The sequence below is a fragment of the Muscardinus avellanarius genome (assembly GCF_963383645.1).
Source record: "Muscardinus avellanarius genome assembly, chromosome: 16".
Taxonomy (NCBI): domain Eukaryota; kingdom Metazoa; phylum Chordata; class Mammalia; order Rodentia; family Gliridae; genus Muscardinus; species Muscardinus avellanarius.
The window spans coordinates 37,289,958-37,316,272 of record NC_137802.1 but is presented as its reverse complement, the minus strand read 5'-3'; the positions used below and the strand labels follow the sequence as shown (position 1 = coordinate 37,316,272).

The window sequence follows — 26,315 nt, the reverse complement described above, 5'->3', positions numbered from 1 at the left end:
CTAGCACTGGACTCTTCTCCTTCTCATTCTCTGAGAACAGGGAACAAAGAGAGGAGATGGGTTACCGACAGACCCGCACGCTCTCTGCCCGGTCACCAGGTGGCTCAGGCACCCACCGGACGGTTGCCACGTGGTGTAGCCTTTGAGTTTGAAGCCACTGCTTGTGGCAGCCCTTCATCTTCTAGTTGGGGCTCGGCCTCCTCGCCCTCCCCCACTCTCTGAGGATGGAGACTTCATCACATCCCACCCGCCCCAGGCTGTAAGATGAGCACCCAGGAAGCTGCACCCTGCTGGGCAACTGGCTTCAAAAGGCAGCTGGGAAGCCAGGAAGACCCAGCAGCAGGGAGAGAGCCCCGAAACCAGCACTGGCTTGAGGAGGTTGGGGTTTCTTTCCATAGGCCCTCCTCCCCCACACTGGTGGCCCCAGCATGTTGGCTGCTGGTTCAGATGGCATGGGGGGGGGGCAACCCACACTCCTCTGTAGACCAGATGCATCCTGGGAGGGCTGCAGGGACCCCTCTGGTGGGTCCCAACAGCTCTGCCCCGGACACGAATCTCATAGTGCTCAGCTCCCAGTCTGGTCCCTCCTTGGCAGGAGGTAGACACCAAAATGCTGAGCTGGAAGCCCAGCTGGTCACTGACCTGACTCTCAGCTTGGGGTGTCCGGGGCTCCCTGTCCGGGCTGCCTGCCTCAGGACCAGGACCCTCCAGGAAGTTGGATGGAACCAGACCCCTTTGTCCATTCAGTTCCCCCTGCGGAGGAGACACTGGTGAGATGGATCGAGAAAGAGGGTCCAGCCTTGCCCTTCTTGACCTGATGCCCCTGGAGAACAGTCTGGGGCCAGCATCAGTGTCAAGGGAGGCCACCTGGTCTGTCCTCAGGAAGCCTTGCCATCCCCCCGCCAATGTGAGCTGCACTGTGGTGCCTCCACCCCACACCATGTTCTCACATAGTAGAAACCATCATCATCCATGCTCCCGAACACAGTGATGACATCCCCGGCCTTGAAGGGCAGCTCCGCCTGTGGAGAGAGCAAGACGCGGGTGTCAGGCCCGGGGGGCTTTCCACCATCGGCCATAGCCAGGCGCCGAGACCCTCACCTCCACGTCCATATTGGGGGAGTTCTCCCGGGGGTTGTAGTCAAATGCAGCCACCATGGGGTGGGGAGCTTTCCGGCCAGTAGAGAGGATCGGCTTGGGGGCACCTGCAGATCCAGGGAGAAAACTCAGGACTCTCTTGAGACTACCCACTCAAGACTATCTTCAGGACTGGAGGCCAGATGACCCCCCCTTCAACCCCCCTGCAACCTTACCAGCTGTAGACCCTGGGAAGAGGCCAGAGGGACCACCCCACCTCACCTCTTCCCCAGAGCATAAGCCCTCACCTGGACAGGGCTGGACAGGGCCTTCTGACTCTGCTGTGGAGAGAAGGTGCCTCTGAGCCCAGTCCCAGCACATCCCACCCCTCCCCCTTCATCCCAGACAGGAAGGATGGGGGAGGGGAGGTGCTCAGAGAGCACGTGGGGTGGGGGGTCAATAGTGAACTAAGGCCCAGAGGGGCAGTGATATGCTTCAGGCTGCACAGAATTTACAGGCAGGTGCTCCTGGGAGCACAGGTCCTGGCAAACTTTCCCCAGTTCCTCCTAGAATGAAGGCCCCTGCTGCAGGGGGCTGACCTGACTGAAGGGCTCTGATCCCTTTATGTGCTCAAAATTACCCAGAGAGCCATGCACGGCCACTCCATCCTAGCCTGCCATAGGTGTCGGAGGGAGAATGGGGTCTTACCTTTCTTGGAGCGGCGGGGCTTGGGGGGAGGTCCAGTTGTACGGGCTGTGGAGTACACGAAGGGACCATTCCCTGATCCAGAAAGGCATGTAGATATAAGAAAGAAACGGAGGCAGGGAAGATGGCAGGGGGGGATAAAATAGACTGGAGTCTCCACTCAGGGCTTTGCAGGGTTCCTGCATCCTTTTCGTTTCTTTTTGATACTGGAGATTGGATCCAGGGGCTTTATACCTCTGAGATACACCCCCATTCCTTCCTACTTTTTTATTTTGAAACAAGAGTCTCACTCAGATGCTGAAGCTAGCCTCAAACCTGCAATCCTTCTGTTTCAGCCTCCCAAGTACTAGAATTGCAGGCGTGTGCCACCTTGTCCAGCCTGAGCTCATTTCCTAAGGGCCTTTATCCCACATCCCTGAGAAGAGCCCAGTTAGCATTATCAAATGCCCCTCGATAGTCCACTGCCTTGGTGGCAGACTCCCATTCAAAGTGGAAAGTCCAACGGTATGGCCATGTGGGCCTTGGTCTCTGGGAGGCTTCTGTGGTTCTGCTAGAGGAAAAATAAGGCTCCTAGCCCCCATCCCAGACATGCAAATCACTCAGAATGTGTTGGGTTGGAAGTGGGACAGCAGGAGGTGGGGGAGGGACCACAGGTCATACCTGAGCCCTCAACGGCAACATCTGGAGACGAATAACCCCACTGGAGCAGCTGTTGTCTCCCTGCAGGACTGTCTGCAGCCACCTCAGCCACCATGTTGCAGGGGATGTAGCCTGTCCGGCCCCCACCTTCACCCCGGTAGAAGCCGTCAGCATCTTTGTCCCCAAACACCTGGAGGCAAAGACTAGTTGTCTCCAGCCAGTTTGGCCCAGGCCCTGAGCCCTCACCTCACACCACCCCTCCCGCCTTAGAACTGCAGAAGAATGTTCTGTCTTCTGCAAGCCATGGAGCAGAAAAGAAAACGGCAAAGATTCAGGACGGGCAGGATAGAGAAAGCCCTTTCTGGGTCATCTACTGTCTACATGGCCTTTGTCTCAGTGCACCCCACACCCCACAGTGCACCCGTCACACTGTGCTCTGTACCAGGCAAGTTAAGTGCTGTATGTATGTTGAATTGTGACCGCCACAAACTGCCCTGTTGGGGAGACACTAATATTATCCCCATTTTACCAACAAGGAGGGAGTAAGGCAATCTACTCCAGGCTACTAGCAGGGGTAGGGGCGGGTCCAAACTCCATCATCTGGCTCCAGGAGCCATGTTCTCCCCACCCCCACCCCGTCCCCACGGTATGCTGTCTCCCTTGGAGGGAGGGAGGAGGAGGCAGGAAACTGGCAAGAGCCCCGGAGCTCTGGCTTCAAAGGATGAGCCAGTCACCTTCAGGATCTGGCCCTCCCGGAAAGGCAGCTCCTCTTCTCCAGCATCAGGGTTGGGCGACATTGACACGGGGTCATAGTCAAACAGAGCCACAAAGACCCTGACAGGTAGGTCCTGGTGAGCCAGTGCTTCTGGGGGGCTTCCAGAAAGAACTGTGGAAAGGATTGGAGACAGGGCGGTGACGCGGTGAGCTCCACCCTGAGAGTCAGGAGCCGCTCCCTCGGGCCTGGCCCAGCCCTGCCACCTGCTCACCCAGCTCAGTGGCGCCTGGCCTGCGTGCCCGGGCCCCTCTCCTCTGGGGGGCCCTCTGCCTGGAGCTGTCCTGCCCTCTGGGCTCCCCAGTGTCTGTGGCCTGCAAAGAGAGGCAACAGATGGCAGAATGACACACCACCCCTCTGGTGCCCCGCACTCCCCGGCTCTGCCCCCGCAGCAGCGTAAGCGGCACACAGAACCGGAGCACAGCATTCCTCTCCAGGGACTGGGCCCAGCCTTCAGACTCCCCTGCGGAGGCAGGAAGGGCAGGTACGTGAGTGCGGTAGAGGGGAACTGAGGTGGCCGAAGAGCGTGTGAGGGGACAGTCTCCTGTCAGCGCCAGGGCTGGTGACTCCAGACATGGGCTCGCGGTCACTGTCCTGAAGACATAGCTAGCTATGCAGAGGAAAGGGCCGCCCGCCCTCAGGAGCGACTGCCAACCAGTGACGACAGAATATTGTGCCTCACAGTTCCCGTCAGCAGAAGCAGCAAAGCGGTGGAATGTGGGTGCAGGAGGCAGGTGAGGGAGCCGAGGCCGGCCCACCTCTGCTGATGGAGGCGGAGGCGGAGGCGGCAGCGTGGAATGGGAGCGGCTAGTGGGCAGCAAGCAGGGCCGCTGGGCTGCAGCAGGCAGGGGCTGCCCGGGGCAGGCAGTGGGCACAGACCCAGGAGGGTGGCTCCTTGGCTCTGCCAGTCGCACCGCGGCCTCTCCGCTCGGGCTCCCCTTTCTCCCAGGCCGGGAGGTGTGGGTAGGGGTTGGGGCCTGAATTGACTTTCGCAGGCCCCCTGGGTCTTCCTACAGCTGCTGCGCCCCAGGCCTCCCCATCTGCGGGGTAGCAGGAGCTGGTGATGCTGATGCCCCCGCTGCCCGCCTCCTGCTCATCCTCAGAATCATATTCAATGCTGATCTCCAAGCACTTGGGGGAGAGACAGCTGGCCAGGCCAGACTCTGGGGCCCAGCCACGGGAGCACCTCCGGGAAGGGCCTGGCCGCCCTCTCCCACCAGCCTCCAGTCCACCCCTGGTGCCCTCAACCACAGGGAGGCCGCCCCTCTCCCGTGGGGGGCCTGGCCGTGCCGGGGCCTGGGGCCCGCCATTGCTGAGAAGCCGGCTGCAGTGTTCTCGGGGGTCCAGAGGCCGCCTGCGGTTTGCGGGCTTCTCGGGAGAGCCACCTCCTCTCCTCTGGCCGCTTCCACCAGCTAGTCCAGGCATATCCTCCAGGAGGTCCTTGGCCCTGGAGGGCTCAGGAGATAGGGGACACGGGCCAGGTCCTTGGGGCTGACTGCTGTCACAGCCCAGCCCTGGCAATGCCGTTGCAAGGGGGCTGGGGTCTTGGGAAGAACAGCCTGCCCCTGGCTTCTCCTCGCCGTCCTCCTCTTCCTCCTCCTCCTCTTCCTCCTCAGGGATGCTAAACAGCTTCTTGCTGCAGAACTGCTGGAGGGGCAGTTCGAGGATCTGCTCCAAGATCTCCTCGTCGCTGTCAGTCTCACAAAAGGGGTCAGGCTGGGGCTGGGGGTGGGGAGAAGAAAGCAGCAGGGGAGAGAGGTCCATGGGGAAGAGCTGTGATCTTTGCCCTCAAATGAGGGCAGAGTTTAGGGCAGCCCCACAGCCCTCCCTCGGCTTCTTCCAAGAGGAAACAACCAGAGGGACAGTGGCTGGCCCAGAGTCACACACATGTCCAGTCAGAGCCAGAGGAAGAAGCAGAGAAGACACCCGGGGAGCGGGCCGGCCCTGTGGGGCAGGAGCATCAGGAGCCAGCCCTCTGTGCCTGTCCTAGCGGGGAGGCCCCTCCCCTCCCGCAGGCCCCCAGCACAAGGCTCTAGATTGGCACCAGCTTCCCCAGGCCAGGGCGCTGCATTCTGCTGGAAAGAAGGTGTGGCAATGAACTGCTCCGCCCCTTTCTTCCCAGGAGGGCCAAGGCCCACCCTAGGCCTCTTCGTGTCTGCTGCTTGGGACGCACACACCTAGAATGTTGCTGCACTCAGTGGTGGCTGCAGTAGCTGCTGACATCTGGGGCCCTCGGTCGGAGCCTGAGGCCGGGGGCCCACCAGCCCCGCCCCACCCGTTACCTTGGCCCCATTCTCCCTGATGCTGTCGCCAGCAACCTGCTTCTGGAAGGAGCAAGTTCTGGAGCCCAGCTCTTCTTCCTCCTCCTCTTCCTCCTCCTGGATGTCTGACAGGTCTGAGTTGCGGCCATGATCCACAAGGGAGTTCACCAGATGAACCCCGAGCTCTGCTGTCTCCTCTTTCTGCAAGAGGCCAGACAAGAAAGGAAAGACAGGGCCCTGGGCAAGGTCAGCCTCAAGGGAGTAAGAAAAGGTCCCTTCACAGAGGAAGAAGGAGCCATGCTCAGGACGGGGTGTGCCCCATGGGGATGAGAGATGGGAGCCAAGGGGGAGAGAGAAATCTGGGGAGAAAAATACACAGAAACAGACAGCCAGACGCAGTGGTGCATGCCTGCAATCCCAGTACTTGAGGATCACAGGTTTGAGACCAGCCTGCAAAACTTAGTGAGACTCTGTTTAAAAATAAAAAATAGCCGGGCGTGGTGGCGTACACTTGTAATCCCCATGCTTGGAAGGCTGAGACAGGATGATGGCACAGGTTTGAGGCCAGCCTCAACTACTTAGCGAGGCCCTTAGCAACTTAGTGAGACCCTGTTTCCAAATAAAATATAAAATAGGTCTTGGAGTATAGCCCAAAGGTAGAAAGCCTCTGGGTTCCACCCCTAGTACCACCAAAAAAATTTTTTTAATAAATAAAAATAAAAAATAAGCCGGAGCCGGGCGTGGTGGCGCACGCTTGTAATCCCCGCGCTTGGGAGGCTGAGACAGGAGGATCGCGCAGGTTCGAAGCCAGCCTCAGCTACTTAGTGAGGCTCTCAGCAACTTAGTAAGACCTTGTTTCCAAATAAAATATAAAATGGGTCTGGGAGTATAGCCCAGAGGTAGAAAGCCTCTGGGTTCCACCCCCAGTACCACCAAAAAAAAAAAAAGAAGCGGTGTGGTGGTGCATGCTGGTAATCCCAGCTCAGGATGCTGAGACTAGAGGATCGCGGTTAGCATACAGTCTCAGCTCTTAGTGAGACCCTGTTTCAAAACAAAAAATACAAAATAGGGCAGGGGGTGTAGCTCGGAGGTCGAATGCCCCTGGGTTCCATCCCCAGACCCGCAAAAAAATAAATAAATAAATAAATAAATAAATAAATAAATAATAAGGCTGGAGTGTGGCTCAATGGAAGGAAGGAAGGAACAAATGAATGAGCAAATGGGAAGCAACGTCAAGCTGTCTGTGCCAGAACACAGGGCAAGCCGTGAGGGCTACTAGATTTGGGCTGGCGAAGGGAGGTGGCGCAGTGGTGTCCAACCCCTACCTCAGCCCTGGATCGCGGCCCAGGTTCTGGGTCTTCCCCGTGGCAGGCCTCAGTGCTTGGCGTCCTCTGGGCCAGTGCTGCCTGGGTAGAGCAGGGTGCAGGGCCAGCCTCTCCCGCAGTTGGCTCGGCCTCCTGCTTGTCCAGGGAGGGAGCTACAGGGCCAGGGCCTCCCTCGCCCAGGGCTGGCTTGCTGGCCCTCCTCTCCTCGGAGACACAGAAGGCATGAGCCCCAGCCTCCTCCTGGAATGCACAGCGCTGAGCGAGGGCCCAAACCCAGGGCCCTTCTCCCCATCTGCACCCGCTCCCCTCCACCCGCACAGGTACCTGGGAACGAGGGGCTGGAGGTTCTTCCAGGGCTCCTTTTGGCATCTCTCTGGAAGGGCTTGCTGGGGGGCCTCCTGGGGGCTCTTGAGTTCCATGGGAGGCAGGATGCCAGAGGGGAGAGCTGGCGTCTCCAGGCCCCGAGGAGGCTGGAGCAAGGGGTGCTCTGGCCTCTGGGCTTGGTCGTGGTGAGGGACAGGACATCCTGGCTGGCTGGATGGCTGGGGCCAGGGCTGCAGCAACTGGAGCTGGGAGGGAGTCGGCCGACTCGCCATGAGGGGACATGGTACGCACAGTCACCTCCTGGCACAGCTGAAGCAGCTGAAGCTGGGACAACTCCACTAGCACGCTGCCTGCTGTGGGGGAGGCCACCTCCATGATCTGCAGGGAGAAGGGAGCACCGGAGGGGAAGGCGCTGCTGAGAGCCCACGGCGGCTAGCATCCTGCCCTGCGCAGCACTAGGCCCTGTGCACTTCTGATCTCTTCAGTCTTCCTGGCCACTTGGTCTCCAAGTCCCCTGGGTGCACTAAGGCCTGTGCTTTTGTTGTTGTGGTGGTGGTGGTAATGGGGACTGAACCCAGGGGCTTTCTGTACTGGTATTGGGAAGAGAGTTTAAAAAGTATTAATGCATCAATCCTGGGAAAGATGTCCAACCTTGAAACATATCTTCTTTACTAAGAAAGCCAGGGTTAGCCAACATGTCCTTGCATTCCTAAGAACAATTTAACACAGTTTGGGGGCCTGTGTTTGAAGATAGAGATGCCTTCCCCTCCGGCCATAAATCTGGGCCTGTGTTTGAAGACAGAGATGTTTCCCCCTTTTAGGCCATAAACCCAGCTGGAGAGATAACAGAAGCAGAGCAGGGGCTGGCGATAAGGTGTAACATGATCTCCAAAAATCAGAGGGACCTGCTGGACTTAGACAGGATAAAAACTCAGTAAACTGGAGTTCCTTGGCATTTTCATTCGAATTGCCCCCCTGTGCCCCTCTCTGGCACAGGGCTGTAACTATCTCTATATTTCTACCTTTTTAATAAACTTCTTTAAATCTTCAGCAGCTGTCCAAGCGATGAATACTTATTCTTAGCTTAGGACAAGAATCCACGGTTTTTCTGTTTGTCTCTGTGTGTCTGGTGGGGGGGGGGATTATTTCACACCACACACCTTTCCCCCCCCAACCAATCCCCTGCAACACTTTCCACCTCTGAACTATATACCCCAGCCCTTTTGCTTTATTGGTTTTTAAATTTTGAAACACTGTCTCACTAAATTACAGAGGACCTGCTAAGTTTCTGAGGCTGTCCTCAAACCTGCAATCCTCCTGTCTCAGCCTCCCATGTACTGGGATTACAGGTGTGTGAGCATACCCAGCAAGGCCCATGCTTAGTCTTCTACAAGGACCCAAATTCCAGAGGCCAGGCATCTCTGCCAGGCCAGGGATACAGGTATTTAAGCAGGGCAAGAAGGAACCCACATCCTGCCCCCAGGGTACAGGCAGGTGGAGGCCCCAGGCCATACCTTCTGCCCATCAGCATAGATGGCATAGCCTGTGACCCGGACGCCATTGGAGGTGCCAGCAGCATCAATGGTGACTGGGAGCCAACTGATGATCAAGATGCCAGAGGAGGGCCCCGGCTCAATCTGCACATCCAGGGGGGCATCGGGTGGGCCTGGGGAGAGTGGGGTACAAGGCCCAATAATGCAGGATGCTCCCTATTGAGAAGCCAGCCCAAACTGCCATTTTCCTGATTACATGAACAGAGCCGGTCTTCCTGCCATCGCCACCCACGGCCTGGCCTCCCCGGTGCCCATACCTACATACCTGCTGGGAGCGTGGTAAACTGCAGGGTGGCAGCCCGCTGCTCCGGCTTCTCCCAGCCTGGCTCCCAGGACCCTCGGGGTGGAAGCTGAGCCTCCACTCGGGCCTGATAGAGTGTGCCAGGCCGCAGGTGGCAGAAGGTGGTCCAGTAGGAACTGGGGCGGGCAGACGGGCACTCTTCCCCATTGAGGTAGATGGCATGGGCCAAGTTGCTATTGCCGGGCACCCAGGTGATCTCAGCAGAGGTGGCAGTCAACCGATGGACCCGCAGCTGGCTGGGTGCCACGCCGGCCCGAGCACCCACAGCCAAGCAGCAGCGTAGAGGGTCAGAGCTGCCCCTGCTGGTCAGGGCCTGTACAGAAACATGGAGAGGCCCAGCCCGCAAGTCCAAGTTCTCCAGCACAGCCTTGGGGGGGGCCCCAGGCCCCAGGGCCTGACGCAGTTCCCCGTTCACGCAGATGTGGAAGCCACGTAGTTCTATCCGCTCCGGAGGCAGCTCCCAGGCCAGCACCACACTGTGGGCCAGCTGTTTGAGGACCACCAGACGGCGGGGGTAAGGCACGGCAGGAGGCTCGCCCAGGCCCTCCGGTGGGGGGCTCAGACTGAGCAGAGTCCCCGTGTCCTCCTCCGGTCTGGGCTGGCTCGGTCCCCCGCTGCTGTGGCCCCCACTGCTGCTGCCGCCCCCACCGCCACTCAGGAAACTGAGTTCAGGGCCTGAGCTGTAGGACACATCAGCATGCTCTGGAGGGAGGGAGCTCAGGAGGTCGTCATCAGACACTCGCTCTACAAAATTGGAAGGGACCAGGCCCCTGCGGCCATCCATAAGCTCCCCTGGCAGAGGGAGGACAGGGAAAGGCAGGGAAAAAACACAGACAGAGAGGAAGTAAGGAAAAGCCAGTCCAATCAATGCAGTGTAGCAATGGCTAGTGGATGATTTTCAATCAGCCCTCGACTCAACTCAGCCTTTACCTGTCACTGCTTTTAAATGACAAGAGCAAGGTCTGGACCAGAGTTGTTGCTTTTCATAGGTGTGATAAGAGTATTTTGGTTATGTAGGACAGTGCCTCTTAAATTTAACGTGCCAGCTGGGCGTGGTGGTACACGCTGTAATCCCCACGCTTGAGAGGCTGAGAGAGGAGGATCGCGCAGGTTCGAAGCCAGCCTCAGCTGGCCAAATAAAAAATAGGCCTGGGAGTACAGCCCAGAGGTAGAAGGCCCCTGGGTTTCATCCCCAGTACCACCAAAAAAAAAAAAAAAAAAAAAAAAGTGCCAATGAATCAACTGCAGATTTATTAAAATGGAGATTCTGATTCACTCCATCTGGACAAGCTGAGCTTGAGTTTCTAACAAGATCAGATGCCTCTGGTGCTGCAAGGACACAGGAGAACGTGCTTGTCCTAAGGTGATGCATGCTAACGTATTTCTAGGTAAGTGTCATGTCAATAACTTGCTTTAAAAAATCATTGTTTGTAGCCAGGCATGGTGGCGCACGCTTGTAATCCCCGCGCTTGGGAGTCTGAGACAGGAAGATCGCACAGGTTCGAAGCCAGCCTCAGCTACTGAGTGAGGCTCTCAAGCAACTTAGTGAGACCCTGTTTCCAAATAAAAAATATAAAATAGGTCTGGGAGCATAGCCCGGAGGTAGAAAGCCTCTGGGTTCCACCCCCAGTACCACCAAAAAAAAAAAAAAAAAATCATTGTTTGCTGCGCGTGGTGGTGCATACTTGTAATCCTAGTACTTAGGAGGCAGAGACAGGAGGATGGCAGATTTGAGGACAACCTCAGCTACTTAGTGAGACACTGTTTCACATTAAAGAATAAAAAATAGGCTGGGCGTGGTGGTACACACTTATAATCCCCCGCACTTGGGAGGCTGAGACAGGAGGATCACACAGGTTCGAAGCCAGTCTCAGCTACTTAGTGAGACCCTGTTTCCAAATAAAATATAAAATAGATCTGCGAGTATAGCCCGGAGGTAGAAAAGCCCCTGGGTTCCACCCCCAGTACCACACACAAAAAATAAATCTGAGTGGTGGATATATAGGTGCTCATTATACTATTATTTTTTTCTATACATTTGAAAACTTTCATATTAAGGGCTGGGCGTGGTGGAGCAAGCTGCTAATCTCAGCGCTTAGAAGGCTGAGACAGGAGGATCACAGGTTCAAAGCCAGCCTCAGCTACTTAGTGAGCTCTCCACAACTTAGTGAGACCCTGTTTCCAAATAAAATATAAAATAGATCTGGGAGTATAGCCCGGAGGTAGAAAAGCCCCTGGGTTCCACCCCTAGTACCACACACAAAAAATAAAACTTTCATATTAAAAAGGTAAAATCTGGGCACAGTGACACATGCTTGTTCTATAATCCCAGCTACTTGGGAGGCTGAAGAAGAGAATTGAAAGCTTGCAGCCAATATGAGCACCTTAATGAGATCCTGTCTCTTTCTTTTTTTCCCCTGGTACTAGGGATCAAACTCACATTCCATCTCTGAGCTACACCCCCAGCCCTATTCTTTATATTCTTTATTTTGAAACACTCAGACTCCCAAATGTTGGGATTACAAGTATGTACCACCACACCCAGCTAGACCCTATCTCTTGAACACAGGGGCACTCTACCACTGATCCCACTCATTCATTCACTCATTCATTCATTCATTTACTTATTTACTTACTTATTTTGAAGCAAGGTCTTGCTAAATTGATGACCATCTAGCTAAATTACTGACGCAATCTTGCTTCAGCCTCCCAAGTACCAGGATTACAGGTGTGGGCTGAGGATGCAACTCATTGATAAAGTGCTCCTGGGTTCAAATCCCAGTATGGCAATAACAACAACAAAAAGTAACAGGTCAAAACAAGAGCTGGGGTGCAGCTCAGGGGTAGAGAGCACGCTTAGCATGTGCAAAGCCCAGCTTCAATCTCTAGCACCAAAAATGAAAGAAAAAACAACAACAACAACAAGAAAACAGATCTCACTGCTTGGAAAGCTCCTGTAGAGGTTTACACAGGCCTGAGAAGTGGGGGTGGTGTTTCTCTCCCCTTCCTTTTGTAAAAAATAGACATCCCCGGGCATGGTGACGCTTGTAATCCCCGCGTTTGGGAGGCTGAGACAGGAAGATCGCACAGGTTCAAAGCCAGCCTCAGCCACTTAGTGAGGCTCTCAGCAACTCATTGAGACCCTGTTTCCAAATAAAATATAAAATTGGTCTGGGAGTATAGCCCGGAGGTAGAAAGCCTCTGGGTTTCACCCTCAGTACCACCAAAAAAAAAAAAAAAAAAAAATAGACATCCCCAAAGGGAGAAGGAAAGAACCCTCTATCAAGAGAAGAAAAGGAGTCTTACAGGCAACAGAAATGCCAGAGAAAAGAGGGTTCTAAAGGGATCAGGACCCACAGCTAGTCTATGTCTGGGAGTTCAGCTGGCAGTCACTCCAGGCAGTGACCAGAGGGACAGCTGTTACCCAGGTCGGCTCTCCTGAGGACTGACAAAAGAGTTTTTAAAAACATTTGTTGTGGCTTGTTGGAGGCATGTCAGAGAAGAAGCTGGGCACACACATGTCTTGTCACAGACAATTTAAAGAAGCAACTTCCTGCCAAGCAGATGGCTGGAGGCTGCGGGGCCTTAGGGGAGAAAGGGAAGCCCAGGCCAGGGCTCCAGGCAGAGGGGTGGGGCCGCAGGGCTGAGCTGCAGCGGGAGTTTCTCCAAAAGCAGTTTGTACTCCCTCCTCACACTCACACTCTTGCCCTCTTGCTCTCTCCTTATACTAGGAGAAAATTAGGAATTCTCAATAAATTAGATAATAAGCCCTGTGATACGTTGAATAGTAGATGCCAAAAAATATGTCCATGTTCTTCTAATCCCTGGAACCTAAAAATGTGACGTTATTTGGAAAAAAAATTTGCGAGCATAATTAAGGATCTTGATATGAAATCATCCTTGATCACCTGGGTGGGTCCTAAATCTAACGCCGAGTTCTTATAAAAGAGTACAGAGGACGGCTGGGCGTGGTGGCCCACGCTTGTAATCCCAGCATTCGGGAGGCTGGGGCAGGAGGATCACAGTTCGTGGCCAGCCTCAGCTATGTAGGCTCTTTTCAACTCAGTGAGACCCTGTTTGTAGAATGCTCTGGGTTCCATCCCCAGTACCGCCAAAAAAAAAAAAAAAAAAAAAAAGGAGAGAAAAAAAAAAAAACAAGGGAGAGACATCAGAGTACAGGAGGAGGCAATGTGAACGCAGATGCAGAGCTCAGAGTGATGTGGCCACAAGCCCAGGGCCACCTGGAGCCACCAGAAGAAGCTGAAAGAGAGAAGGAATGGGCTCTCCCCTAGCGCCTCCATAGGAAGTGTGCTGGCCAACACCTTGATCTGGGGACTCTGGCTGTGGTTGGTGGTAATTTGCACAGCAGCCCGAGGCAATTAGTGTGGGGTGAAAGGCCAGAGCTGAAGCCTGAGCCAGCCTCAGGCATGTGCCCACGAAGCTCACGCCACGCAAAACACTACCACCGAAGTAGTCCCCTACTAAAACCGGACAGAGAATATGGTGTCCCGCACCTAGTTGTCAAAATGGCTTTAAGTCTATACCAATCTCTCCTACATTGTGTAATTCAAATTCTAGTAATTTGGAATGAGTTGATATTTATGTTTTTGCTGCCCTCCTCCAAAACATGGTTTTTGTTTGTTTGATCTCACTAAAAAGTGCTGTTTTAGGCGGGCGTGGTGGCGCACACTTGTAATTTCAGCATTTGGGAGGCTGAGACAGGAGGGCGCGATCGCAATTCTCAGACAGCCTCAGCTACTTAATGAAGCCCTTTGCAAATCAATGAGACCCGGTTTCAAAATAAAGAATAAAAAATAGGGGCTGGGGATGTAGCTCGGAGGTAGAATGTCCCTGGGTTCCATCCCCAGTACCACAAAATTTTAAAAGTGCTGTTTTCCTGGAAGCTATTTAATCCTGTTATCAGAACCTGCCCCTATGGGTGGGTTAGCTGCTTGAGCCATGACGCCAGGTATTGCCATTCCCAGGAGCTACACAAAAAAGAGACCCAGGGCCCAGGGGAAGAGACCACACAAGCTCTGACACTTTTGGTACTCCACGATCATCTCCGACTCCTTTCCTAAATTTCCACACACAGTCACAGCCCGCGCCCTGCCCTGCCCATACCTTATCCCAGTCCCAGCCTTGTGCCTGGGCCAGGACCACTCTGCTGGAGGCCCCATGGCCATTCCTTCTGCAGGCTCCGCCCTGTGGCCCTGTCTCAACGGGGCATCTGCCTCAGTTACCAGATGTGCCCTCTGGCTGCCCTTGGCAGCTGGAGAACTACCTTGAAGCTCACGCCCTGCCTGGACCACTTTGCCAACATCTTATCCTGGGATCTGGACGCCGATTCCTCCTTCCCATACCTGATGGGAGTCGGGCATCAAACCGACCCTACGTGCCTGACCTCAAGTGTCACTAGTGCTGAATGCTGCCATGTTCTGTCTATCGCACAAAAGTGCATCCAGCCCCGAATCCCCTGTGACGCTCTGTCCATCATCTGGTGTGATGCGGTAGGTGCTAGCCTGTCCTGCACAGAACCTGATCCCTCTCTTTCTCCTTCTTTGCTGGCTGCCAGGTCGCTGGATGCCTCTTGGCTGAGTCTGAAAAGTGATGGTGGGCTGAGCATGCTGAGGAGTGGAGAGGGCTGTGCGGAGGCCTCCGGACCGGGCCTCACAGGCAGAGGGATGGACAGAAGGCTCCCTACGATGGTCTCACCTTCAAAAAAGCCATCCTCGTCCATGTTGCCATAGACATAAATGTACTCTCCGGCAGTTAGGGGGAGCTCTGCCTCCGGATTCTCGTTGGGGCCCTCGAAGGGGTTGTAGCTGTTGGGGAAGTGGGGAGGAGGAAGGGGAGAACAGCAGCAGCATCATATCTCCATGCCTGTCTTCTCTCCCCTTTATGACTTGGTCTCCACGTTTGGCCAAGTAGGGCATTCACTGCTTCCAGGGTGGCTCGACTAATTTATGAGAATATGTCCCACTGGGGTCTCACCACCCCTGCCACCTCCAGAGGTCCTTCTCTTCACCCAGCCCCCTCCCCCATATACCCCAAGAGCTGAGAGGAGAGAGGGGAGGGTGAGCGGCTCACCTATAGCGTGCTAGGAAGACCTGGATCTTGGCTCCTCCTGGATTGCTCTCCGGTGCTGCCGGGAGCAGGGAGACGCTGTCTACCTCCAGCTCCTCCACCTCACTGGCAGTGTCCACCTGGGAGTAGTCAGAAAGGTATCTCTGCAGCCCAGGGCCACAGGGCAGCGTCCAGGATACACCAGGGAGAGCCACTGCTTTGAGAGGGAAAGTGAGCAGCAAGGCCCCAGTACTTACTAAACCAGCACCTGAGCCAGCAGGTGCTTAGGCTGGGAGCTGAGCTATCTGGACCGTTCCCTGAGTCCTGACCTCTGCTACACCCGCCAATAAGTAAGGCTGCTTCCTCACTGAGAGGAGGCCAGACCACAGTGGTGTGGGAAATGGGCATCTATGGCATCCTGGCTTAAAAAAATCAACAAAGCATCTCGGTTGTAAAAAGCTGAAAGCAAGGATGCAGAAGGGGCTGGAGAAACCCCTGCCTCCAGCCCACAACTCAGAGCTCCCTTTCCCTAAGGAGAAGAGGCCAGAGGGGGCAGCCTCTCCAGGATCACATCCAAAGCCCGCACCACCATTCCGTCCCACAAGGGGGCAGTAGAGGCCTGGGGCTGGGTTCCACCACTGTGTGTATGTGGCAGGGCGAGGGAGGGAGACTGACCTCAGGGACCTCTACCTCCAGCCTTTTTTTTGTTTTTTACTTTTGGAAATAGGACCTCACTAAGTTGTGGAAGCTAGCCTCGAACCTGTGATCCTCCTGTCTCAGCTATCCAAGGAAGGGAGGGTATTACAGGCCTGCACCATCAAGCCCAGCTAGGTTCTACCACTCTTGGCTCCCTGCTAGCCGGGCTGCTCTGGACCTGCTCCCCTCTGCTTTCTAGGGTTTGTGGGTAGGAAAGAGAGACACAATGATCAGAAGAGCTGTAAGTGATGCCCGAGCTTAGAAATGATACGCTCGCCATAAGCATCTACTGGGCGCCCTGCACTAAGGAGAAAGTAGAAAGCAGTTTTTATTATCCTCAGTATTCAGATATAAACACTGATGTCCAGAAAGGGTGAATGGCTTGCTTAAGACAAAGCTGGGATTTGGATCCAGGAACCTGTGCTCTTTCTCATACCACCGTCGGCTTCTCTACAGACATTCATATGAAGTCTCATTAAGTGGGTCCTGGCATCAGTGCCCCTCCATCCAGCCCAGGACTCTAGAGCCTCCCTGGACCCCGAGGGGTGGGGCTGGGTGGCCCCATGGGTCTGGCATGCAGGCCCTGGATAGCAGGGACCAGCTCCTCCTCAGCTGTGCCCACAGGAGGAATCTACAGGTCTACCTCCCAACCTGGGACCAGGGTCACCACCTCCTGGGGCCCAAAAGAGGTCACGGACAACCTGTCCCCCCTGCTCAAGCCACTGCCAGGACCCCAGGTCCCCACAGCACTGACCTCAGGTGTAGGGCATGACTTGGGGCTCTTGTGGATGGACTCGGAGCGAGAGGAGTTGGAGAAAGACTCCGCCTTCTTGGCCGTCCTCCGGGAGACCCCGGTCAGGGCAGCAGGGGCAGGCTCAGAAGACTCTGGGGTGCAGCGCCCTGGCGAGCCTGGTGGGAGGTCAAGGTCTAAAGAGAAGATGGTAGGTGGGCTTGGGACCTATGGCCTGAGAAGGGACCAGGGAGATAGGGGGGAGCCTCCCGGATATGGGGAGCTAGGCCCTCCACAGCCAGATTTCCTTATGAGAAGGGAAATACTGGAGAGGAAACTTCCTAAGCAGAGGTGTAGGTGAGTTACAAATATTCTTTCCCATGGTGCTCAAAGCAGCTTGAGGAGATGCACTCAGTTATTCCTGGCTTATAGCTCAGGAAACCATGGCCCAGAGAGGTCAAGCAGCAACTCAAAAGCACATCAGCTGCTGAGTGGAGCTGAGACCATCAGACCCGACTGACACCCCTGCCCGGAGCCTGGACTCCTCCCAAGGCCTGCTACTGACTGCCAGCTGTGACCAAGGGACAGTGGCCTGAGATGCATGGGTCAGGCTCCCTGACAGCCACTCCTGTGGGCTTTCTTTTTCCCATCAGAGCTCTAGCTGGGTACTGCTTTAACTTGCTACGTGACTTTGGACGAATTACTGGCTTTCTCTGATCCCAAACTCCGTGCTTTATGCAAAGGCCAACGTCTTCGGGTCCACATTACCTTTGGGGCCGGACCCCCGGCAGGGCTGTGGGGTGGAGCAGCAGCATGGGGGAGCTGGGTGGTCCCCAAGGGCACTGCAGCCCAGGGCAAAAGTGAGCAGATCCAAGGGGCCTGGGTGCAGACGGAAGGCCTGGAGCTCCTGTGCCAGGAGGCTGAAGCGCTCGGTTTGGCTGCGGCACTGCTCCTCCAGTTCTCGGACCCGGGCCTGGGCCAAGATCCACCATGAGTGACCAGACTCGGCAAAGCTGCCCGGTGCCCACTGGTGCCAGCGCCAGCGCCACACAGCCTCACACTGGACTTCTGGCACATTCTCTCAGTTCCCTGTCCTGGGCCTCAGCCTGCCGCACGCTGGCCAGCCCTCAGGCCTGGGACCTGGCACTGAAGCTTCCAGACATTGTCTAGGCCACCCCATCGCCACCATCAGTATCACCTCAGGAGTTCTCTTGGCCCCGTCCCTTGTCACCCACCCGCAGTTAGTGACCCAAATCCCTACCCTAAGAGAGGTGGGCAAGAGATTCCCTGCAAAGTTAGGGAGATCGTTAGGGCAGAATTGGGCCAGTTTTTGGGAACTTTTCTCAGGTATCAGGAGAGTTCCAAGATCAGGGAAGCTCCCCTGGCCTGTGTCACAAGGAGCATGAGTCAGCTGGTGACGAATCTCCCCGTGGCTTAGAGGCTACAGGAGGAAAAGGCCCACGTCCACCAGGCACGTGGTCCACCAGCAATAGGTCTGAGATAAGGGGACAGACCGCTTGTCCTCTCAGAACCCCAGCTCCTCTCCAGATTCTCAGGTCTGATACCAGTGACATCGCAACTCCTGGACAGGAGAGTTGGACCTACTTGGGCCCTGGAGGGAGGGGTGGGGGAGAGGCATGGGGAGGAGACCCCCCAGGGGTAGGGGCAGGAGGCTGTACCTGCATGGAATCCAAGGTAGACTGTGGCCGGGAAGGAAAGCACAGAGGAGAGGTTAGAATTCTTAGCCCTGTAGGTCCTTAACCCAGAGAGAGGGGGATAGAGAAAGCCGGGGGTCCGTAAGTGGACACCACCCAGTCAGTTCCCTGGACTGTCCAAATGTCCCAAATGGAAGGACATTTCAGGGGGGCAGAAACCTCTGAGATGGGTAGCAGGAGAAGCCACCAGACTTAGGAGCCGCCTGCCTCCTTATGCCCCAGACTGAGAAATAGACCAGTGGTGGCAGGGGCTGCCCGCGTCCTCAGGTGTTAATCCCACCGCGTCTCCACTGTAGCTCTGCGTGAAGTCACCGCGCCCTCCTGGGACCCTACCTCCAGCAGCTGCACGGCCCCTTCATGTTCCCGCTTGGCTTCTGCCTGGGCCTGCAGGTGGAGAGGGTGAGGAATGGGGGCAGAGTCGGGGAGGTGCAAGGAAGGGAGGGAGAAGAAGAAGCCAGAGTAAAGCAAAGGGGCTGGGAAGCAGGAGGCCAAAGAGTTTCTCCCACCCTGAGCCATACCTGAGGCAGAGGGGCCAAGGAGAGTGAGGCCAACAAGGCTCCTCTCTGGGAACAGCCTCCTCCCTGGTTCCCTCCCGCCTCCCTGAGGCTCCTCCGCCTTTCACCTGCCCCTGGTCTGCTAGCTCCTAGAGAGTCAGGGCTCCTCCACACACCACTGCGCTCTTGACAGCCTTCTCTGTCCCGAAGGGTCCCATCTAATCACGCAACTGGGCACAGCAATGACTCCAAATACCTCCCAGGCCGACTTCTCTATAACTTTAGACTCATGTATTCGGCCGTCTCTGGACACCCCACTTGGATGCTTCACATGGGACCCAAATTTGCAAAGCAGAACTCAGCTCAGGACTGCCTGCCTCTCAAAGCGGTTACTCCTGCATCCTTCACCCCTGGGGAGAGCAAAGACCCAGCCTCCCCAGGCCTCACACAGCCAATGGGCAGGCCAGGGATTCAACTGGAATCCCACCATTGAGTCTTGTCAACTCTTTTTTTTTTTTTCCCAGTACTGAGGATTGAATTCAGGGGCATTCTACCTTTGAGCTACACTCCTAGCCCAATTATTTATTTATTTACTTACGTGGGGGGGGGAGTGCAGTACTGGGTATTGAACCCAGAAGCATTCTACCTCTGAGCTTTATCCCCAGCCTTATTTTTTTTTTTTTTTTTTCCGGCACTGGGGATGGAACCCAGGGGCATTCTACCTCCAAGCCACACCCTCCAGCTCTATTTTTTATTCTTTATTTTGAAACAGGGTCTCACTGAGTTGCAAAGGGCCTCGCTAAGAAGCTGAGGCTGTCCTGTGAACCACGATCCTCCTGTCTCAGCCTCCCAAATGCTGAAATTACAAGGATGCACCACCACGCCTGGCTTATTTTTATTTTGAAACAGGGTCTCAAGAGGTTGATGAGAATCTCACTACTTGCTGAGACTGTCCTCGAACCTGTGATCCTCCTGTCTCAGCCTCCCAAATACTAGGATTACAAGTGTGAGCCACCACACCTGGCAAGTCTTGTCAATTTATCTTCAAACTCTATTTCAAAGCTGTCCGCTGGTTTCCACCTCCATGTGTACCCTGGCATGACCATCACCTCCTCCTGACCGCTGTCATGACCACTAACGTACCGCCTGCTCTATGCTGCTCCCACTGCCCACCCTGTCAAGGGTGCAGAACTACAAACCAGCAGTCACTCCCCAAGGGATTCGAAGCACTCCTAGAGCGAAACATCCAAGTTCTTCCCACAGCCTCTAAGGCCTGACCCCTCCTGCCCTGCCCATCTCTGTCCCTTCCTGTATTCTAGCCATGCTGGTCTTGGACCCTCCCCAGCTCTCTCCTGCCACGGAGCTTTTGCCCCTCTGCTCCCCACACTGGCCTTCTTGGCCCCGGCGCTCCTGAATGGCTCCTTCATACCCCTGACTCACCTGCTCAGGAAGGCCTTCCCTAAGACATGTCTGAAGTGGATTGTCTCATTACCCTGCTCCTCTCTCCCACTGTGTGTGTTAGTGTCTGGAACCTTCTCATTCCTGAGTCCACTGGTCGGGGATCTGGCCTTTGTTCACCGTCACCTCCCCAGCGCCAGGCATGCTGTCTGGTGCTGTGGGTGCTCGGTAAATGCTTGCTGGGAGAGTGGATGGCAAAGCTGGGTCTAGCAGTCTAACACCTGCCCCACCTGCTGCAGCCTCCAGACCTCCTCCTGCTTCTCCCGCAGGCTGAGCCGAGCCTGCTCATGCTCCACCTCCAGCTGCTGCCTCCGCTGGGCCACCTCCCGCATGTGCTGAAATGCAAGACAAGACGCCAGGTCAAGGCCAGAGCCCCAAGGCCAGAGCCCGCACCAGGCTTCGTAGGAGATCTGGGATGAGGTGCCTCCGATACCATCTGCTCCGAATACACACACACACGCGCGTTCTCTCTCTCTCTCTCTCTCTATATATATATACATATATATATATATACATATATATATATATGTATGTATGTATATATATATATATATATATTTGTACTGGGGCTTGAACCCAGAGGCAGTCTAACTCTGAGCCACACCCCCAGCCCTTTTCTTTTTCTTTTTTGGAAACAGGATCTCACTAAGTTGCTAAGGGTCCCGCCAACTTGCTGAGGCTGGCCTCAAACCTGTGATCCGCCCGTCTTAGTCTTCCAGGTACTAGGAATATGGGTGTGTGCCACCCTACCCAGTTGGATGGCCTCTATTTAAAAGGAAACTGAGGCTGAAGGAGGCAAGGGGCTGGCAGTGCCAGGACTGGACCTCAGACCCCAGTGCCCCCACACAAGGCATACTCTGCTGCCCCACTTTCTCCCTGTCCAAGGCCAGTGCCCTCTGCCACCCGCACAGTCTCCTCACCTTCAGCACCTGCTCCAGGCTCTCCAGCTTGCTCTGCAGGCCCTGGCTCTTTTGAAGGGCGGAGTCCCTCTCCTGTGTCACCCCCAGGAGCTGGCCCCTCAGCTCCGCATTCTCCCACTCCACCTGGTGAGGGGGCATTGGCAGGGAGCTGGGTGTGTGAGCCTCCTGCCACCTGCCCTCAGTAAAGGGAGCAGCACCCTTCAGACTCTACCACAGGCCCCCAAGTATGGGGCAGCACCAGGGTACCTGCTCCTTCTCCGTGGCTCTCCCACTGAGCCTCGAATTCTCCTCCAGGAGGCGGGCATTCTCATTCTGGGCTTCTCTCAGCTGCAGTTCCTGAGGGGGCAGCAGTGTCTCTGGGGAGGGGCCCAGCACCCACACCCCCCACATCGGGAACCCGCATCAGCCAGGGAAGGCACAAGCACAGGGGGGCGGAGCAGAGCTGGAGCCCACCAGCAGCGGCCTGGGCCAGGCGGGAGCTGGACCCTGGGCCGCCTCAAGAGCTCACCAGCTCCTCACATCGCCTCTGCTTTTTCCGGGCATCCTGCTCCAGGCTCTCGCATTTCTTCCGCTTCTTGCTGAGCTCCAACTCCTGTGGGGTCAGAAAGGAGGGCTCCTCGTGAGGGAAGGCGGTTCTGCCCACAGCACGTCCCCTCCAGTCCTTCCCCTAGGACTTACCAGCTGCTGCACCCTCTGCCGCCTCTCTGGCTCCCCTAGGACCACGGGTGGGCTGTCCACATCCTCCTGGGGTATGGCCTGGAAATGCCAGGGGCAGGGGACTGGCACCTAAGAACAGGGTTCCAGGGCAGCTTGCCCCAGCCCAGACTGCCTGTAGGGGGTTCCCACCTCAAGCATGGAAAGGGATGAGAACCCTGCCCAAGAAGGGTAGGGAAGGGTGCTGTCTGCCCACCCCTCCCAGCATCCACTGATGTAGTACAGAGGCCGCACCCCAGCCCTAAGTGCTCTGAGATCCTGGGACCCACGTGTGCCCTGGGAGATGGTCCTTTATCCAGGCCAAAGCTTTCCCTTTTTAGCTTCCAGCAGCTGCCCTGCTCTGCACTCAATAACTGTCCTGGGTGTCCTTCAGCGACCGGCAGAGAATTAGGAGGCTGCTTGGGCCCCCAGGGATGTGGTGTTCAGAGAGTCAGGGGTTCTGGGTCTTTCTTCCAAATCTGGACTTGACTCAGCACCATCCAAGCCTGGACAGACTCTCCTCCTCCTGGCTTCCCTCAAGCCCACCGAATCTCACCTGCCATTTATCCGTGCAAACTTTGGGGAAGGACAGGTCTTGATGGGAGGGGCTTCCTCCGTGGACCAGCCAGAGAGGCAAAAACCGAGCCAGCAGCACCCCACACCCAGAAGCTCCCGCCACTCTAGGGTCCCTCCTCCCAGCCCTCTTCCCAGAAGGAGGCAGAACTAGGTGCTGCCCACCTACGAGGAGGAGCCAGAGCCTCAGATTCTGGGGCTCCTCGGGACAGGGGCCACCTAAGCCCCGCTCTCACTGAAGGTGCCCGTACCTGGAGCCGGGTTGGGGACCGCCACCCCCCGGTAGCCGGGCCAGGCCTGGGCGGGCTGGCAGGCGCTGCAGGGGGCGTCCCCGCTCCGCTGCGGCCGCGGGAGGAGGCGGCGCGGGCTGGGCCCCGGGCGGCTGCCAGGGCAACCAGGGATTTGCGGCCGGGCAGTACCACTGGCGGCGCGGCAGGGGTGGCCCGGCTGGCCCCGCGGGGCGCAGGCCTGCGGAGGGCGGACCCCGGAACCCCGAGGGGCGGGCGCGGCGCAGGTACGAGTTCGGGAGGCTCGGAGGGGACCCTACACCTGGTCGGGAAGGTTGGCTAGACCGTGACAGCGCGGACCTCACCCCCGAGACCGGCTCTGATCGCTGCAGGGGGAGACCCCGGGGTGCCCCCACCCCTCATCTGCGCACACCCACACACCTGCCCTCACCTCTCCCGGGGCCCCGGGGGCCGGCGCCCCTGCTCTGGCGCGGGCAGCGGGGCCCCGGGGCCTGGGAGGCGGGGGCGGCCCCTGCTGGTTGCGAAGGGCGATCTGCCTCTGCAGCCGCAGAACCTCTCGCTGGGACTCGCGCAGCAACCGGTCGAAGTCCCGCACGTGGAGCCACTGGGGACCCTCCTGGGGTGGGGCGACCGGAGGGGAATCAGACCTAAGGACCCCATCCCCCGGCAGAGTCCACCCCCCCTCGCAGGAGGGGCTCAGGTGCGCGCGAACCCCGGCCCCTTCCCTTGCAGACATGCTGGGTCCTACATGCCGCGCACCCAGCCACAGGCTCCCATAGCCCTGTGCACACAGCCACAGCGACCGTTGTGCCTGCCACTGTGCTAAATGCCTGCGAACATTCCTTCACACGAGCGTGAGGTATGTGTGGACGCACACCTCCAGACCCTCTGGCACACAGCCACCAGCACGGAGCTCGCAGATGCCGGCGTCTGGGACTCCTGACTCCACCCCCTTCAGTTCAGCCTCCTTCCCTCTCCCACCTGGGCCGTTGCCAGGGGAACCTACTCCCCAGCAGCCTCCACCTTCCGTTTCATTTGCATCTCATTAACATCAGGTCCACATCCCACAGCCAGGCCGACAGTCTTGTGCCGGCTGAGCTGGAGCGCAAGACCAGGTCCTCTTTACAGCGCACCTTGCCCACCAGGCTGAGCCTGGCCTGCAGCTCCCTGCACTCCCTCTGCAAGGCAGCGATCTGCTTGTCCTTGGCCAGCAGAGCACTGGCTGTCTCACTGAGGTCCCGGGCTCGCTGGCGGGCTAGGGCCTTCCGGCACAACTCCAGGCTGGCCCCCGGTCGAGGCACAGGAACACTCACCTAGCCAGAGGAGGGGTGAGGCCAATGGTCACCTGAGGGCTGGGCCACTCCTCAGCTCCTCTCAAAGGAGAATTAGGATGAAACACAGCTACCTGCTTCCACTCCGTCTGGGGTCTCAGAGGACAGGCATCCTCGCTGGACCCCATCCCAGAAGTCCCCAGCAGGACTGAAAGGGTTAACTCCGCATCTTAGTTTAGGCCCAAAAGGATGCTGCTAATTGGGGGCTGCCACTGTGATGGGTCTCATCCCTGCCCCCACTCCAGCTCTACACCCCCTGAGATGAGCTCAGCTGGAGGCTGCAGCCAACACCAGCACGTGGTGGTAATCCAGAATTTTGCTCCCTGCCTGTTCAGGAACCTCCCGCCCAGCCCCGCTCCCCCTCAGCCCTGCCCTCCTTCCTGGAGCCCCAGAAACCTCAGCCTCCCTACCCGGCAGGTGTTTGTCCTTCCCACCCTCTGCCCCTGGATTCCTCCTTTCCTGGGTGCTGAGAGTCTATGACTCCCACGCCCCAGCCCCTGGGGCCCAGCCTGTGCCTGGCAGCCTCGGGCCTCACCACCCTCAGGTTGGTTTCCTGCAGCTTTCGGGCCCTCTCCTCCAGCCGCTTGGCAATGACCGCCAGCTCCGCGTTCTTCCGCTTCAGCCTCCGCACCTTCTCCTCCGTCTCAGGGAAGCTGCTCTTTCTCTGACAAGGGGTCAGACAGAAATGGAGCATGTGGGGAACATCCCACGGACCCAGTCCTACTGCCCAGGCCCACAGCCGGGGCACTGGCAACTCTAGGCAAGGGGTCACCCTCTCTGGGTCTTGGAATTATGTCGCCTCCAGGTGGCTCCCTCTTGGAGAGAAGTTCATGGGGGAGGAAGGCACTGAGGAGGAAGGCCTGCTCCAGCCAGGACCCAGGAGCCCACTTTCCAAACCTCACCAGCATCTGGTTTTCCTCCTTGAGGATGGCACAGCGCTGCTGCAGCTCCCCCAGGGCCCTCAGCAACTCCAGATTGGGCCTGTCCCCGAAGCCCATGTTCAGCTTGGCCTAGCATGGGAAAAGACCGGGTACGGTGGCTCAGCGACCTGCCCCATTTAGTGAGAGCCCTCCGTCTGGAAGATTCTCCTTCCTCAACCCAAGGAGACATGGAGATGAGGAGGTTCTCTTCCATGTCCCAGGCCTTCGGAGAGGGGGATGGGGCCTAGGAGAAAGGACTTCCCCATTCTCCCTGCCTTCAGAGGCACCCACCCCCAAGCCTGGGACCTTCCTGGCTATTCCTGGGTCCTTCCTTAAGCCTGGGACCTTCCTTGCTATTCCCAGATCCTTGCTCATCGTCTCCTGGGCAGCGCCAGCTCAAGCTCCCATCCCTGTCCCCCCAGATGCTCATGGCCTACCCCCAAAGTCCTGCTCCCTCCATCTTCTGTAGGAGACTGCTCACCCACCCAGACCCATCCTCCCTGCTCGGCCTGCACTGAGCCCTCCCCCGGAACCTGCCTCCTCCGGACACTGATCCCACCAGACACCTCCACACCCCCAACACTCCCAGCCCCCAAACACAGACAGAGACTGGTGGTGGAGGAGACACACACAGACAGACAGACAGACAGACAGACAGACAGACGACAGACGGTCAGAGGCATACAGAAAGGCAGGGCCATATGTGGACAGACATGCAGAGAGGACAGACAAATGGGGGGAGGAAATGGAGCCACTGAGATCACTGCCCAGTAGAAGGAAGACAGAATCACAGAGACAGACTCACAGAGACAGACCAAGAGAGGAGAGGCGGGCAGAGGGGTTGCATATCTTGCCTCGCCTCCTGGCCGGGCTAGAGGACAGGTAAGAAGCCCACCTCGCAGACCCCGGCCCTCCCAGGCTCCCTTACCTTAGGCAAAGCCTCCTCATCTTCCAGCCTTGGAGAGTCGCATCCGGAGCCTGCTGCCTGCTGCCCAAAGCTGGGCACCCCAGGCTCTGCTCCATCAGGGTCAGTGCCTCCCTCCAACCTGGGGCTCTGTGCTCCCTCAGGCTCGGAACTCTCCTCTAGCCTCAGATCCCTGATGTGCAGCGCTGCAGGAATATCAGCAATGCTTGGGGCTGTATCTCCAGGTTCACCCCCCTGGCCTGGAGTCCAGCTCTTCCAGGCAGGTAGTGCCCATGGCTCCATGGTTCCAGGGTCCCCAGGCCGAGGGAGGGTTGTCAGTTGCTCCATGGTACTGCCAAGGGGCCCCAGAACCAGGGCCGGGGAACATCACCCAGCCAAGTGGGGGGACTGTTGAGGGTCATGCCAGGCCAGACCCTTTTTCCTCTGAGCTGTCAGCTTCACGAAGGCTCCATCGGAGGTTGACTGAGCTCCTCCCCAACCACCACGGAGGCTGCAGAAGGCGTCGGGGCTGCGGGATCTGGAGGGGGGTACGTGAGCTGTGTTTGCTGGTAGTCGTGTGGGTGCTGGAGTATGAGAAGAGGCGAGGTGT

The 26,315-nt window shown here is 57.0% G+C and overlaps 1 protein-coding gene across 3 annotated transcripts; it reads right to left on the bottom strand.

Moving 5' to 3' along the window:
* TSPOAP1 (TSPO associated protein 1) lies at positions 1-26,053 on the bottom strand (the record flags this gene model as incomplete). 3 transcript variants are annotated; one of them, XM_080712318.1, is made up of 31 exons in its annotated part: positions 1-30; positions 643-753; positions 951-1,022; positions 1,102-1,205; positions 1,386-1,418; positions 1,786-1,857; positions 2,443-2,611; positions 3,156-3,307; positions 3,408-3,507; positions 4,073-4,915; positions 5,476-5,655; positions 6,780-7,019; positions 7,104-7,481; positions 8,618-8,769; positions 8,922-9,749; positions 14,673-14,782; positions 15,048-15,163; positions 16,474-16,646; positions 17,218-17,422; positions 18,129-18,149; positions 18,498-18,548; positions 20,347-20,451; positions 21,037-21,159; positions 21,283-21,372; positions 21,545-21,628; positions 21,715-21,792; positions 22,981-23,166; positions 23,684-23,863; positions 24,417-24,545; positions 24,784-24,891; positions 25,730-26,053. In XM_080712318.1, the coding sequence occupies 31 exons, from the start codon at positions 26,051-26,053 to the stop codon at positions 1-3; spliced, it is 5,547 nt and encodes a 1,848-aa protein (XP_080568444.1). The 3 variants fall into 3 exon arrangements, with proteins under 3 accessions (XP_080568444.1, XP_080568445.1, XP_080568446.1); XM_080712319.1 differs by having other exon boundaries at positions 1,786-1,830; XM_080712320.1 differs by lacking the exon at positions 23,684-23,863.
* Between the last annotated feature and the right edge of the window lie 262 nt (positions 26,054-26,315).